This window comes from Zalophus californianus, chromosome X (genome assembly GCF_009762305.2).
Source record: "Zalophus californianus isolate mZalCal1 chromosome X, mZalCal1.pri.v2, whole genome shotgun sequence".
NCBI classification, from domain to species: Eukaryota; Metazoa; Chordata; class Mammalia; order Carnivora; family Otariidae; genus Zalophus; species Zalophus californianus.
Window position 1 is genome coordinate 88,046,434 of NC_045612.1, and position 17,364 is coordinate 88,063,797.

The 17,364-nt window shown below is 40.2% G+C and overlaps 1 protein-coding gene across 2 annotated transcripts in view; it reads left to right on the forward strand.

Annotated features, from left to right (window-relative positions):
• The window catches only part of SYN1 (synapsin I), a 48,376-nt gene that overhangs the window by 12,864 nt on the left and 18,148 nt on the right, over positions 1-17,364 (forward strand). For both annotated transcript variants that reach the window (XM_027607353.2, XM_027607354.2), the window contains exons 4-5: positions 1,195-1,351; positions 1,525-1,614. In XM_027607353.2, the coding sequence (XP_027463154.1) occupies positions 1,195-1,351; positions 1,525-1,614 (247 nt within the window). The remainder of the gene's footprint in view (positions 1-1,194; positions 1,352-1,524; positions 1,615-17,364) is intronic.

Consider the following 17,364-nt stretch of genomic DNA (forward strand, 5'->3'; position numbering starts at 1 on the left):
GATCCCGGGACTCCAGGATCATGACCTGAGCTGAAGGCAGTCGCTTAACCAACTGAGCCACCCAGGCGCCCTAAACTTTTTTTTTTTTTAAGAGCTTTTTGGGTAACTTTTTTTTTAAAGATTTTTATTTATTTATTTATTTATTTGTTTGTTTGACAGAGAGAGACACAGCGAGAGAGGGAACACAAGCAGGGGCAGAGGGAGAGGGAGAAGCAGGCTTCCCGCTGAGCAGGGAGTCCGACGCTCGGCTCGATCCCAGGACCCCGGGATCAGGACCTGAGCCGAAGGCTGACGCTTAACGACTGAGCCACCCAGGCGCCCCAAGCCAAACTTTTTAGTTATTAAATCGGCAAATATTTCTTGAGAATCTACTGTATGCCAGGTGCTGCCCTCAGCATTTTATATTCAGCAAATATTTATTGAGCTCCTATTGTGCACCAGGACCTCTTGTATATGCTGAGGACCTGGCAGTTAACAAAACCGACCCCCAAAAAGAGCCCCCACCCCCCCAAAAAACCCTCTTCCCTCATGAAGCTTATATTCTACTGTGGGATACATACAATAAACAAATCAGAAAACATAAAGGTGCTAAGAAAAAATATATAGCAGCAAAAGGATATAGGAATCGTTGGATGGTGGAGGGGTCTACGGTTTGGATGAGGAAGGCCAATATTGTGACAGACATTTTTTTAAAGGTTTTATTTATTTATTTATTTGAGAGAGAGAGAGAGAGCACAAGCAGGGGGAGTGGCAGTGGGAGAGGGAGAAGCAGGCTTCCCGCTGAGCAGGGAGCCCGATGGGGCTCAATGCAGGGCTCGATCCCAGGACCCTGGGATCACCAGATGGGGAAAGTGTGGAAAGGATGCTGGTGTGGGAGGAAACAGCTTGTGTGTGTGTGCTGAGCTGAGCAACCACTTCGCAATTTCTAGGAGCTGCGGAGATTTAGAAACCTGTTTTTTTTTTTATTAAGATTTTATTTATTTATTTGACAGAGAGAGAGAGAGGCAGGCAGAGGGAGAGTGAGAAGCAGGCTCCCCACTAAGCAGGGAGCCCGACGTGGGGCTCGATCCCAGGAAGGCAGACGCTTAACTGACTGAGCCACTCAGGTGCCCCCGTAGAAACCTGGTTTTTGTTCTAAGGGTGGTGGGGAGCTCTGGGGGCATATCCTTGACACCTCTTCCCCTGCCACCACAGGTCTCTGAAGCCGGACTTTGTGCTGATCCGCCAGCACGCCTTCAGCATGGCACGGAACGGGGACTATCGCAGTTTGGTCATTGGGCTGCAGTATGCTGGGATACCCAGCGTCAACTCTTTGCATTCTGTCTACAACTTCTGTGACAAGCCCTGGGTGGTAAGTGACAGGAAGGGCGCTGCTGGCGAGGGACTGTCTCGTGCATGCATGCATGTGGGAGCTCGACATCGCTGTGATTTGGGGGAGCTGAGAAAGCCTGAAGCTCGGAATCCCAGCTTGGAGACTCTGTCCCGGTGAAGGGCATGCTGACCCATCTCTCCTGGCTCTCCTAGTTCGCCCAGATGGTTCGACTGCACAAGAAACTGGGGACCGAGGAATTCCCTCTTATCGATCAGACCTTCTACCCCAATCACAAAGAGATGGTGAGTCTGGGGGACGTAGGATGGGCAGGAGGGAAGAGCATCGTGTGTACTGCGACCTTACTGCGAGTGGATGCGTTAGCAATGGCAACACTGTCAGGGAGTGCAGCCGCTGTGTGCTGTGGAGGGTGAAGTTGCTTCGCGACAGGGTTTATTAATACCATGGATTTACTGATGAGCTTACAGGTGTGATTTCAGTCACTCATCCCGTTTCTTATAGTATCTTTTCTCAGCAGTATTAAAAATCGGCTTCTACTGTAAATAAACAGATGTAATGTAATGAATCAGACTATATTACATATAGAAATCAAGTCATCGTTACTAATATTAGCAAATATTCTTCCTGTAGAAATGTCACCAATGTTGCAAATTAGGACTGGCAATGAAAATCATCAGTAGCGATGTTATAAATTAAATTGCTTACCAATAGCAATTGAATTGTGGGTTACTATTGTAATAAAATATAATCACCAATATTACAACTTCTCACTAATACTACAAATTACTGTTATTGGTGTAAATTATGAGTACCCGTGTTATGAATCAGATTGCAGTTCCTAACAAATTGAATAATCATTACTAGTGTCATTGAAGATTATTAACTATTATTACAAATTATGCTCTAATATAAATTATAAGTCTCTGTTTTGAGTTATATTATACTTAATAGAAGTTGCATTATCATTACTAATATCATCAAATATTATAACTAATATTACAAATTATTGCCAATGTTACAAATTAAGATTACTAAGATAAATTATGAGTAACTATGTTTTGAATTATCTGATAGCTTCTAATAGAAATCATCATTAATATGGTTAACACTCCAGTTTATATTATGAATAATTACTAATATTAAAGTTATGATTACTAATATAAATTATGAGTACCACAGTTATGAATCAAATTTTAGTTGCAAATAGAAATTGAATCACCATTACTGATGTCATCAAATTTTACAACTAATTTTATACATTTTTAACAATGTTATATATTATGTTTGCTTATATAAATGATCATCACCACTTTTGTGAGTTAAATTACAGTTAAATGTCCATATTGACCCAATGTTACCAACTTGGTTAAATAAACATTGATATTAATATTAAAAATTCTTACCAGCATTACAAATTATGGTCACTGATATAAGTTAACAGTGCTATGAATTAAGTTTACTTACAGATGAAGATCAAATCATTAGTTCTTAGGAAACCCAATTTGGTTATCATTATTATTATCCCACGTTCTTTGAGAGACAGAATAGCTGATTGTGGTTGAGAGCATGGACTCTAGCCAGAATTTCCATATTCTAGCATATTATATATACTATATTCTATATAGTCCTAGCATATTACTTAATGCTCTGTGCCTCAGTTTATCCACCTGCAAAATGTGGGTAATAATAGTTCCTGCCTCACAGAGTTGGTGTGAGAATTAAATTACTTAATGAATGTAAAGTGGTTAGAACAGTGCATCTGGTATATATTAACTGCTCCCTAAGTGTTAACAAAGTTCCCTTCTGTTCTTAATTTGTTGAGTGTTTTTATCATGAAAGGATGTTGAACTTTGTCAAATGTTTTTTCTATATTTATTGATATGATCATGTGGGTTTTTTTCCTTTATTCTATGAATATGCTGTATTACATTACTTGAGTTCCATGCAAGTTGAGCCGCATTTGCTTAACTGGGCCAACTCTCGCTTGGTCTGGTGTATAATCCCTTTTAGGATTCAGTTTTTAGTATTTTGTTGAGAATTATGGTATCTATCATCAGAAAGGATATTGATCTATTGTTTTCTTATGATGTCTTTGGTTTTGGTATCAGGGTAATAGTAGCCTCACAGAATGAGATGGATAGTGGTCCTTTCTCTTCTATTTTGGGGGAGAGTTGTGAAAGATTAGTGTTAATTCTTTTTAAATACTTGTAGTATGCACTGGTAAAGACATCAACATCTAGTCCTGAGCATTTCTTTTCTTTTTTTAAGATTTTATTTACTTATTTGATAGAGAAAGAGATAGCATAAATAGGACAGAAGGGCAGAGGGAGAGGGAGAAGCAGGCTCCCCGCTGAGCTGAAGGCAGACGCTTAACCGACTGAGCCACCCAGGCACCCCCTTCCTGGGCATTTCTTTGTAGGACATTTATTATTATTATTATTACTAATCTAATGTCTTCATTTATTATAGTATTATTCAGATCTTCTGGTTCTTCTTGAGTCAGTTTTGGTAGTTTGTGTCTTTCTAGGAATTTGTCCCCTTCATCTAGGTTTTCTAATTTATTAACATACAGTTGTTATAGTAGTCTCTTAAATTTTTTTTCATTTCTGTAAGGTTAGTAGTTAGGTCCCCTCTTTCATTCCTTATTTTAATAATTAGTTTTCTCTCTTTTCTTTCTTAATCTAAAGGTTTATCAATTTTGTTGATCTTTTCAAAGAACCAACTTGTGGTTTTGTTGATTTTCTCTATTGTTTTTCAGTTCTCTATTTCATTTATTTCCACTCTAATCTTTATTACTTATTTTTTATTGAAGTATAATTAACATGCAGTGTTAGATGTTAGTTTCAGATGTGCAGTATAATGATTCAGCAATTCTGTACCTCTCTCAATGCTCATCCAAGATAAGTGTACTCTTCATCCCCTTTATCTATTTCGTCCACCCCCCCACCCATCTCCCCTCTGGCAACCACCAGTTTGTTCTCTGTATTTAAGAGTCTAGGGGTTTGTCTCTTTTATTCTTTTTGTTTCTTATTTTAATTTAAAATCGATTAATGAACATATAGTGTATTACTAGTTTCAGGGGTAGAGTTTAGTGATTCATCAGTTGCATACAACACCCAGTGCTCATCCCATCAAGTGCCCTCCTTAATGCCCATCACCCAGTTCCCCCATCCCCCCACCCCCCTCCCCTCCAGCAACCCTCAGTTTGTTTCCTAGAGTTAAGAGTCTCTTATGGTTTGTCTCCCTCTCTGATTTCGTCTTTTCCCCTATGTTCATCTGTTTTGTTTTTTAAATCCCACATACGAGTGAAATCATATGGTATTTGTCTTTCTCTGACTTATTTCACTTAGCATTAACCTCTCTAGCTCTGTCCATGTCTTTGCAAATGGCAAGATTCCATTCTTTTCTATGGCTGAGTAATATTCCATTGTAAATATATACCACATCTTCTTTATCCATTCATCTATCGATAGACACTTGGGTTGCTTCCATATCTTGGCTATTGTAAATAATGCTGCAGTAAGCATAGGGGTGCATATATCTTTTTGAATTAGTGTTTTTGTTTTCTTTGGGTAAATACCCAGTAGTGGAGTTACTGGATCACATGATAATTCTATTTTTAATTTTTGAAGAGCCTCCATACTATTTTCCACAGTGACTGCACCAATTTGCATTCCCACCAACAGTACGTGTGAGTGTTCCTTTTTCTTCACATTCTTGTCAACACTTGTTATTTCTTGTGTTTTTGATTTTAGCCATCCTGACAGGTGTAAAGTGATATCTCATTCTGGTTTTAATTTGCATTTCCCTGATGATTAATGATGTTGAGCATCTTTTCATGTGTCTGTTGGCCATCTGTTATGTTTTCTTTGGAAAAATGTCTATTCAAGTCCTCTGCCCATTTTTAATTGGATTATTTGTGGGCTCTTTAGTGTTGAGTTGTCTGAGTTCTTTGTATATTTTGGATATAAACCCCTTATCAGATTAACCCCTACTGATCTGAAAATATCTTCTCCCATTCAGTAGGTTGCCTTTTTGTTTAATTGGTGGTTTCTTTTGATGTACAAACGCTTTTTATTTTGGTGTAGTCCCAATACTTTAATTTTGCTTTTGTTTCCCTTGCCTGGGGAGACATACCTACAAAAACATTTCTATGGCAGATGTCAAAGAAATTATTGCCAGTGTTTGCTTCTAGGAATTTTATGGTTTCAGGACTCACATTTAGGTCTTTAATCCACTTTGAGTTTATTTTTGTGCATGGTGTAAGAAAGTGATCCAGTTTCATTCTTTTGCATGTAGCTGTCCAGTTTTGCCAATACCATTTGTTGAAGAGATTGTCTTTTCCCATTGTATATTCTTGCCTCCTTTCTCACAGATTAATTGACCGTATAGGTGTGGGTTTATTTCTGGACTCTCTATTCTTTTCCATTAATCTACATGTCTATTTTTGTGCCGGTACCATACTGTTTGGATTACTACAGCTTTGTAATATATCTTCAAATCTGGGATTGTGATACTATCAGTTTTGTTCTTTTTCAAAATTGCTTTGGCTATTTGGGGTCTTTTGTGGTTCCATAGAAATGTTAGGATTACCTGTTCTAGTTCTGTGAAAAATGCTTTTGGTATTTTGATAGAGATTACATTAAATCTGTAGATTGCTTAGGGTTGTATGGACATTTTAACAATAATGGTTCTCCCAATCCATGAGCATGAAATACCTTTCCATTTGTTTGTGTCATTTTCAATTTCTTTCATTAGTGTTTTATAGTTTTCAGAGTATAGGTCTTCCACTTCCTTGGTTAAGTTTATTCCTAGGTATTTTATTATTTTTGGTGCAATTGTAAATGTGATTGTTTATTTCTCTTAATTAGTTTCTTAGTTTCTCTTTCTGCTACTTCATTTTTAGTGTATAAAAATGCAACAGATTTCTATATATTAATTTTGTATCCTGTGACTTTTCTGAATTCAGCTATCAGTTCTAGTAGTTTTTTTGGTGGAGTCTTTAGGGCTTTTTATATATAGTATCATTTCATCTGCAAACAGTGAAAGTTGTACTTCTTCCCTACTAATTCGGATGCCTTTTATTTCTTTTTCTTGTCTGATTACTGTGGCTAGGACTTCCAGTATGTTGAATAAAAGTGGTGAGAGTGGACATCCCTGTCTTGTTCCTGATCTTAGGGGAAAAACTGAGTATGTTGTTAGCTGTGGGCTTTTCATATATGGCCTTAGTTATGTTGAGGTATGTTCCCTCTAAACCTACTTTGCTGAGAGTTTTTATCATGAATGAGTGTTGTAGTTTGTCAGATACTCTTTCTGCATCTATTGAGATGATCATATGGTTTTTATCCTTTCTCTTGTTAATGTGATGTATCACATTGATCGATTTGGGAATACTGAACCACCTTGCATCCCTGGAATCAATCCCACTTGATTGAGGCACATGATTTTGTTAATGTATTGTTAAATTCGGTCTGCTAATATTTTGTGGAGAATTAATGCATCTATGTTCATCAGAGATACTGGCCTGTAGTTTTCTTTTTTGTTGTGTCTTTATCTGGTTTTGGTATCAGGATAATGCCAGTCTCATAGGATGAATTTGGAAGCTTCCCTTCTTCTATTTTTTGGAATAGCTTGACAAGAATAGGTATTAATCTTTATTCCTTCTTTCCTTCTGCTTGCTCTGGGCTTAATTTGCTCTTCTTTTTCTAATTTCTGAAGATGGAAGAACAGGTTATTGATTTGATATCTCTCTTCTTTTTAAAAATACACATTTATAACTATGAAATTCCCTATAAGCATCACTTCAGCTGCATACCTTATATTTTCATATGTTGTGTTTTTTTAATCATTCATCTCAAAGTATCTTCTAATTTCCCTAGTGGTTTCTTCTTTGACCCATTGGTTATTTATGAACATATTTACTTTCCACGTATTTGTGGAACTCCCCGTTTTTTTTTTCTGTTTATACTTTCTAATTTCATTCAGCTGTGGTCAGAGAACATACTTTGTATGATTTCAGTACTTTTACATTTATTGGGACTTGTTTTCTGGCTTTGTGCACTTGAGAAGAATGTGTATTCTGCTGTTGTAGGGTGGACTGTTCTATAGATGTCAGTTAGGTTTAGTTAGTTTATAGTGTTATTCAGGTCTTCTCTTTCTTTGTTGATCCTCTGTCTAGCTGTTTTCTCCATCATTTAAAGTGAGGCATTGAAGTCTCCAACTAGGGGCGCCTGGGTGGCTCAGTTGTTAGGCATTGAAGTCTCCAGCTATTATTGTTGAATTGTTTACTTCTCCCTTCGGTTCTGTCTTTTTGTTTCATTTATTTTGGGGCTCTGTTCTTAGGTACATATGTTTTTATCATTGTTATGTCTCCTTGATAGATTAAACTTTTTATCAATTTAGAATGTCCTACTTTACCTCCAGTAGCAATTTCTGTTTTAAAGTCTATTTTATCTGATGTTGTATGGCTACGTCTCTTTTGGTTACTATTTGCGTGGCAAATCTTTTTCCATCCATTTACTTTCACCTTATTCATGTCTTTGAATCTAAAGTGTGTCTCTTGTAGACAGCATATAATCAAGTGACATTTTTCATCCATTCTGTCTATATCTGCCTTTTATGCTCAATATTTTATTTAGCTGTTCAATATTTTTTATTTTTTTATTTTTATTTTTTTTAAGATTTTATTTATTTTATTTTGACAGAGAGAGACACAGCGAGAGAGGGAACACAAGCAGGGGGAGTGGGAGAGAGAGAAGCAGGCTTCCTGCTGAGCAGGGAGCCCGATGTGGGGCTCGATCCCAGGACCCCAGGATCATGACCTGAGCCGAAGGCAGACGCTTAATGACTGAGCCACCCAGGTGCCCCTGTTCAATATTTTTTAAAGATTTATTTATTTATGTTAGAGAGAGAGAATATGAACACGGGGCGAGGGGCAGAGGGAGAGGGAGAGAGAATCTCAAGCAGACTCCCCGCTGATCACGGAGACCAACACAGGGCTTGATCTCACAACCCTGAGATCATTGAGCCAAAACCAAGAGTCAGATGCTTAACCAACTGTGCCACCCAGGCACCCTAGATATGGAGTTCTTATATGATGGTCTTTTTCTTTCAGGGCTTTGAATATGTTGTCCCATTGCCTTCTGGCCTCCAAGGTTTCTGATGAGAAATCAGTTATTAATCTTACTGAGGATCACTTGTATGTGATGAGTCACTTTCCTCTTACTACTTTCAAGATTCTCTCTTTGTCTTTGACTTTCATAAGTTTGTTTATGATGTGTCTAGATGTAGCTCTCTATAAGTTTATCCTATTTGAAGTTCAGTGAGTTTCTTGGATGTATAGATTAATATTTTCCATCAAATTTGGGAGATTTTCAGCCATTATTCCTTTCAATATTCTTTATTGCACCTTTCTCTCTACTCTGTCCTTTTGGGACTCCCATTATGTGTGTGTTGATATGTTTGATGGTGTTTCACAGGCCTCTGAAACTCTGTTCATTTGTTTATTTTTTTTTCTTTCAGTTCCTCACAATGGGTTATTTTGGTTGACCTACCTTCAAATTCATTGATTCTTTCCTCTGGTAGCTCAAATCTACTGTTGAGTCCCTCTAGTGAATTTTTAATTTCAGTTATTGTGTTTACAATTCTGGAATTCTATTATTTTATCATTTCTATCTCTTTATTGAAAGTCTTTATTTGTTAGAATACCATTCTCATACTTTTGGTTAGTTCTTTAGACATGATTTCTTTTAGTTTTTTGAAAATATTTTCAATAGCTGACTTATAGTCTGTCTGTTAATCCCAGTATCTGGGCTTCCTCAGGGACAAGTCTATTGGCTACTTCATTTTTCTGTTTGGGTCATACTTTAATATTTCTTTTCATGTCTCATAATTTTTTGTTGAAAACTTAACATTGTAGATAATATTACATGGCAGTTCTGGAAATCAGATTCTCTCCCCCATTCTGGGCTTATTTTTCTTGCTCTTTGTTTTTTTAGTGACATTCCTAAACTAATTCTGTAAAGATTGTATTCTTTGTCCTATATGGCCACTGAGTCTCTGCTTCATTAGATTTGTGGTCAGGTAATGAATGGCAAATATTTCTTTAAACACCTAGAACCATTAAGTCTCCAAGCTTTTGCTGATGGGCCCTGTCCACCTGTTGGAGCATGCCTTCAGTGCTCTGGCAGGCTGTTTACAACTTTGACATAGCCTTTACTTCCTGGTTTTGCAGAGCCTCGAGGTCAGCCAGAGATCCTGAGCATGCACACAGCCTTATGCATATTTGTGGTTTTCTAGATTCCTAGGAATTTGTCAGTGCTTTTCAAAGCCTCCTATGAAGATATCCTTACCCAACTTTTCCTGTTAGGTTTTTCGTTCAACTTGTAATGTTTGTCCTAACTATAATCACTGCCTCAAGCACTTGCTATGTTAAACAATTGCTACTGATTGTTTTTGAAAAAAAAAACCCCAGGGAAAGCTGTTCACACTAGGTGAACTCTGAGTCAAATCAAATAGACAAGGCCTGTGAATGGAGTTTTCTAGGAAAGTGCCAGACCGGTCAAATAAAGATAGCTCTCCAGGAATGGGACTTTGGAGGAAACTCCAACCCTGTTCTACTTCCCCTTCTGGCTGCTAGGCTGCTGGTTTTCATCAGGATTACAAGGCTGTTGATTTTCAAGGCTGTTGTGGAGGTAGGGAGAAGGGGATGGAAACAGGGAAAGTTCAAATGCCACAAAGCATACTGTTCTTACTGAGATTCAGCCATTTTTCTTGAATAGACGCTTCCTGAATTGTTATAAGCCTTTGGTCAATGTCTAGAGTTCTGAAAAAAGTTAATTTTGACAATTTTTGCCAGTATTCTCATTGCTTTTATGGAAGAGAAGATTTTTAAAGGCCCTTACTCTGGCATTTCCCCTGACATGGCTTCCAGACATATCTTCCTCTTTCCCAGCCCCAGCCCTAAGATAATAGTATTTCAAAGCCAGGGTATGGGAGCTAGATGTACTCATTGATACTAGAATATCTTTACCTCCAGGCCCTCTCGTTATATAAAGCTAAGAAATTTATATATATGGAATTTCATGTGTTCACACTGATACCTCTAATTCTAATCCAACACATCACAGGGTTCTGTCTAGCTTTCCCCCATTCTATACTTCTATTTTTCTTCTATAACAGTGAGAACCCTAGCCTCCAGTATCATCAGTGTGTTTACTCATTTGCTCAGTCCTACAATACATAGAATGTATTTTTAGAATTTCAACCTCCACACTACTATGAAAAACAAACTTAGCAAGGTAGAGCTAGAGATTTGTTTGCCCTTTTTAGGTCTTTAGATGAGGATATTTGGTCAAAGTACTGTATTCAAAAGTTTCTTGGTTTATTTTATTTTTCGTTCAACATGATTACATTATTCATTTTATTTCAAATATAATTAGTTTATCTTTGTATTAAATTTTAGTCTTTTCCCTATCTATGGCTTAATTATATATTTTTTCATGTAAGACATTAACATGATTCCAGAAGTGAAAACATAAAAAGGCATACACGGATAAAATTTAAAACCTAGATAAAATGGATAATTTCCTAGAGAAACACAGTTTACCAAATTGACCCCATTAGAGCTTAACAGACCTGTTTCCATAAAACAAAAGAGAAAGTGAGTAAGAAACTACCTCATAAAAAAGCACCGGGCCCAGATGGTTTCACAGGAGAATTCTCCAAACTTACAGAGTAGTTAATCCCAATGCCAAATAAATTATTCCAGAGAACAGAAAATGAAAAGAAATTTCCACATGGTTTTTCTAAAGCAATTATAACATTGATTGCACTCAAAAAAGCATGGACTATTTTCACTCATGAATAGCAATGCAATAATCCTAAATGAAATTTTAGCAAATGAATTCAGAACTACATTAAGAAAATGATGTAGCATGACCAAGTAAGTGAGTTTCCTTCTGGGAATAAGGATGGTTCTTTATAGGTAATATGTTAATATAATACAACATAATAATAGATCTAAGGAGAAAATCATATGATCATTTCCATAGATATTATAAAAGACTTTGGCAGAATTCTGATATGATCATTCAAAAATAGAAGTCAACTGATAACTTCTTAACATGATAAAATTTGTATACCTCAATCCTAAAGTTATCATCAACTTAATGGAACACCATGGAAGGTATTTCCACTAAGATCAGAAACAAGGCAATACCCTCTGTCTCCACTCCTTTCCAACATTGTACTTGGAGGTATTAGGCCAATGCAGTTAGACAAGGAAAAAAAATTATAGATGTAAGATTGGGTAAAGAAGACACAAAAATATCTCTATTTTTTTAAAAGATTTTATTTATTTATTTGAGAGAGAAAGAGAGCACGAGAAGGGGGAGGGTCAGAGGGAGAAGCAGACTCCCCCAAGCAGGGAGCCCAATGTGGGACTTGATCCTGGGACTCCAGGATCATGACTTTTTTTTTTTAAAGATTTTATTTATTTATTTGAGAGAGAGAGAGAATGAGAGATAGAGAGCACGAAAGGGAAGAGGGTCAGAGGGAGAAGCAGACTCCCCGCCGAGCAGGGAGCCCGATGTGGGACTCGATCCCGGGACTCCAGGATCATGACCTGAGCTGAAGGCAGTCGCTTAACCAACTGAGCCACCCAGGCACCCCAGGATCATGACTTAACCGACTGAGCCACCCAGGCGCCCCAAAAATATCTCTATTTAAGACAATATCCATAGTATACCTGGAAATTCCCAAGACAACCAATAACAAAGCTAATTCAAACAGTAAAGTATTCAGTAATCTAGCAGAATATAAAACCAACATATAGAAATTAGTTTTCATACATTCAAAGAACCAGATATAACATATAATAGAAGAGAAAACCCCATTTATGATAACAAAAAAGGATAAGATCCGTCAGGAGAAAGTCAACAAGGGGTAATGCAAACTTATGTGAGGAAAAGTTTAAAACACTCTTGAAAGACACAAAGGTAGACTTACACAAAAACAAAGACATTCCTTGTTCTTGAGTAGGATGAATTAGTATCATAAGGGTGTCAGTTTCCCTTCTCAAGTCTTCATTTGTAAATGCAATGTGATCCCCAAAAATATACCTATAAGCTTTTATCTGCAACTGATAAAAGTTGATAGTGAACTTCACATGAAAATGCAAACGTGGAAGAATATCCATAAAAAAAAGAAAAGCTATAATGGGGGGTGGGATTAGTCCTAAGCCTCTGCCAGCGAACATTTTATGAAGGTTTTCTAATTTAAACAGTATGATGCTGACACATGAATAGGCAGTCTGACAGACTATAGAAAGAAAAATTAAAAGTCCAGATATAGATCCATGTACATATGGAAATTTAGTGGATGGTAAAAGTGGCAAGCTTTGTTTTTGACATTTAAATTCTTCATCTGAAATGGATTTTTTCTCTTTTTTTAGCACTCTTACAGACATCTTTATTACATGTTGAGTAATGTAAGCACATTATGACTTGTGAACATAATGTATGTAATTACATTACATTACATTCTTGAACACTTCTCTACATGCATTACAGAATGGCTGTCACATCCATTCACTTATGTAACACTGTGCTTAACATAACCAACAAGTAGCACTCTCACAAATGTCTATTACATGTGTTCTTTGGAATTGATTTTCATCTACAGTGGGAAGTAGGGGGAGACCCAGTTTCATATTTTTCCTTTTCTCCCCACCAATGTGGTCAGTATGCCACCTCTGTCATGTACTAAAATCTCATGTACTTATGGGGGCAAGTTCTGGACTCTGTTCCAGTCCATCGGTCACTTTCTTTATACCTGTACTGATGCAGTACTAGCTTAATAACTATATTTTCTCATTAACTACTGATATCTAGTAGGGCAGTCACACCTCCTGGCTGTTCTGTAGCTGTAGAGAGGCAGAAAGAACAGGACCGAAGAGGCCGGAAAGAAGACAGAGCTAATGGGAAGCAATGGTGGCAGCTAGATGGCAGAGGCATTAGACTTCCTACAGGTCAGCTTGCCACTCACATTTCCTCTTTTGTCCCCCCACCCCACTGTGCAGCATGGAGGACCATAAGCTAGGCCTGGATTTGTGGAAGCGGTCTTCCCCCACCCTGTACTTTGAAGCTCTGGTGGGAAGGTTGCCCAGCCTGCATCATGTGGTGGGAGGCACATATGGAGACTCTCTGGCTCTGCTACCCTATCTATTCCCATCCAGGCTGCAGGCCACCAGGAATCCTCAAGGCTGCTTGGCTCAGCATGTCTAAATAGTCACCAGTCAGGGATGGGTCACATGGGAGGACTCTGTTAAGCACAATCTGACTTCTTTTCACCCCAACTTCCCTATAACATGGTGATCTGCTTACATCAACCTGATCGTGCAGACCTAGGGGTGGGGGCTGCTGCAGGACTAGGGACTTCCCCTCCCTTGCTTCCTACACTCTAGGCGATTTATGGCTCAGCAAATATTTATAGAGGGTTCACAATGGAGCAGGTGGAGTCTGACTCCAAGGCCTCTCAGGATCCAGTCCCTTCTCCAGAATTCATGGTCCCTGTGCCGTGGGGAAAGAGAGGGTGCTTGGGAGTGAGAATCAACAGAGTTAGGGATGTGGGGATTGTGTGAAAAAAGAGAGGGTGGGAGTAAATAAGGAAGTGAAGGAAGGAGCATAGGAGATGTGTCAACAGGGTGGGGAGTCTTCTTTTGAGGGACCAATTTCATGGAGATATAACAAGTCCAGGAAAGAGGACATATCACAAGTGTGCAGCTCCCTACATTTGCACAAAGTGAACATATTCCTGTTGCTTGCATCCAGATCAAGGAACACAACATGACCAGATAGATCCCCAGCACAGTTAGAAGTTGATGGTCTGGGCGCCTGGGTGGCTCAGTTGGTTAAGCGACTGCCTTCGGCTCAGGTCATGATCCTGGAGTCCCGGGATCGAGTCCCACATTGGGCTCCCTGCTCAGCAGGGAGTCTGCTTCTCCCTCTGACCCTCCCCACTCTCACGTGCTCTCTCTCTAATAAATAAATAAAGTCTTTAAAAAAAAAAAGAAGTTGATGGTCTTTGGGAGGCTTGAGGGGCCAGTTGTGGGAAGTTGGTGGGCTTGAGGAGACTGAGAAAGGTGGAGAGTCCCCGACTCACTGTGGCTGAGTAGAAGTCCCGGTCCAAGGCAGGAGGCTGTTGTATATGAGGATTCAAGAGCAGATATTGAGTGACCAGGGAAGGCAGCCAAGTTCATGGCTTCGTGTTCTTTTTTTTTTTTAAGATTTTATTTATTTATTTGAGAGAGGGAGAGAGAGAGAGGGAGAGAGAGAGAGAGAGAGCACGAGCAGGGGGGAGGGGCAGAGGGAGAGGGAGAAGCAGGCTCCCAGTTGAGCAGGGAGCCCAACGCGGGGCTCGATCCCAGGGTCCTGGGATCGTGATCTGAGCTGAAGGCAGATGCTTAACCGACTGAGCCACCCAGGCGCCCCTCATGGCTTCCTGTTCTCGCCCATGCTCAGATTCAGATAAGCAGGTGTCCCTCCATGGACACTGTGCGAGGTTGGGATTTAGGTATGTGGTTTTGTGGGGGGTGGCAGGAAGGCACTTAGAAGTGGTTGGGCAGAACACCACTCCATATGCTTCTCATAGCTTTTGCTCCAAGGAGAGTAGGGTGGCGGGCACTAAGGATGGGCAGAGGGGCCAGGGAAGATTGAAAGGGCATAGCTCATGGTGAGGAAACAGGGAGAAGCAAGGAGCAGGGTGGAAAGAAGGGAGCAAGGAGAGGGAGCAGGAGCAGGGAGAGGGATGGGGAACATGGAGGAAGAGCAGGGGCAGGGGATGGGGAACAGGGCGAAGGAGCGGGGGTTGGGGAGGAAGGAGCAGGGCGCAGAAAGAAGAGGGAAGAGTGGCACTGTGACCACACATACCTGAGAGGCACACTCAACGCCCGGGGCACCTTTTCCTATAGATATTCAGGAAGCCTCCCTGATAGGCTCCTCTCAGAGCCCCTTCCAAGGATACACCACTCATTTCCTGAAGTGCAAGTTCCCATCTCTCAAAAAGCCTAGAGAGGACAGATGCCATGCCTGACTCCTGGAGATCAGTAAAGTGTGACCAGATGTCCCTTGGCTAGGACCGTGATCTGCAAGTGCTCAATCCCAAAGATTCAGAACACTATGGTTTGGGGACAGAATTTGGTGTGATTGGCCTAAACTGGGGGCACAGTATCCTGGGGGGTGGGGCACTTGTAAGAAAATACCCTGGTGAGGGGAGAAGCCTGAGGATGAGGAGTCCGTGCAGGGTAGAGACTCTCCTCATGGATGTCCCCACAGCTGTTCTTGGTGGGCATATAGATAGATAGAACCACATTGCTCTTTATATTTGGGTACTCCTGTGAACCAGAGGTTCAAGATCCCTTTAGGAATCTTGAGTGTCTGTGAAACAAGGAAAGGGAGAGGTACACAGAGGCTGAAGAGCATTTATGGGATGAGGGACTGAGGTCTTAGTATCACATCAAGATTTCCCCCATCCCTAAGACTCCTGAAAAAAGTTTGCAGAGCACCTCCCCTCCAATTTCTACCACCTCAGGGGGCTTTACCTATCCTTCTGGAACCTCACTGTGAGCCCCTGTGTCGGAAGCCTCTCCGAGGTCTGCCCAGACTTATGCATGTCTGAGTTACTACAAATAGCGTGGGTTTGTGGATGGTAACATCCAAAGGCTTGCTCAAGGGTGGTCACGGACAGAGCCAGGAGCAAAGCAAGGACCAGCAGAAAGGTGGGGCTCATGGCGAGGGCCTGAGAGACATGGGTAGTGGGGAGAGTTGAAAAATGGCCTTTCTCTGGCCCAGCTCACCCCTAATCAGGAGAGGATTCAGGGAGCATCTAACACTACTGCTTTCCAGGGGCCTGGGGTCAGGGGGAGGCCCCCATTGTGAGGGGAAAGGACACTGAGTCTGGGCCTCTGGCCAATGACCCCACCTCCATCCATCAGAGCTGTAGCTCTCCACAAAGTTTCAGCAAGAGGCCCAAGCTCAGTGGTAGATAAATAGTCAACAAGAGGGAGGTGCGGTATCAGCATTCCTGCTCACGTGAACCCTCCATTTTATTCTTTCAAGAGCGCATACCTCCAGCCTTCTACGGGACTGGGGATTAGGAGTTGGGCAGTGTATCTGAGGTTCTAATGGCTTCTTTTTTTTTTTCTAACAGCTTCTTATACACACTTTCAACCTATATTCTTTATTTAAAAAAGCTCCACCTTCACTCCCACACTGAAAGACAACTTGTGCCTAATTGTTTCCTTTGGTGGGAGCTCTACAGTGTGATAAGAGTTGGTCCTCAGATTTTCACTACTATTGTATAGGAGGTGTCCAGGGCTGGATAGTGAGACAGAGGTGTCAGCCACTATGGAGAAAAAGAAAGGACTGGTCTTATTAGAGAAATCTGCCTCTTCATCTGGGGCACCTGGCTGGCTCAGTCATGCAGTCAGTGGAGTGTTGTGCGGCTCCTGATCTCGGGGTTGTGAGTTCAAGCCCCAGGTTGGGTGTAGAGATTACTTAAAAAATTTTTTAAAAATCAAAAGAAAAAGAGAAAGAAATCTACTTCTTCATCTGTCATTGATGGGGTGGGGAGAGATGTTTCAACATATATGGTAATATGGTAATACATTGGGAGCTGTTCTAGCAAGGAGGTTTTTCCAACTGGAGATATCTAAGGATGGGGAAATGTCAATGGGGGTCGATCAATAGGGGACTATATGGAAGGCTGGGGTTCAATGAATGGAAAGATTTTCAAACGGACTTATCAATGAGATGGATATCAGTGGTGGGTATTTCTGAATGGGAAGATTTGACGAGGGGGGTTATCAATGGGAGCATTTTGATGGGCATGTCTGAATGAGGAGATATGTCAGTGGGTAGAGATACAGGAATAGGGTGATTTGTCAATAAAGATTGTCAGTGGGGGATGGTGGCTGGCTGGCTCAATAGATGAAACATGCATCATTTGATCTCGGGTTTGTAAGTTCAAGCTCCAGG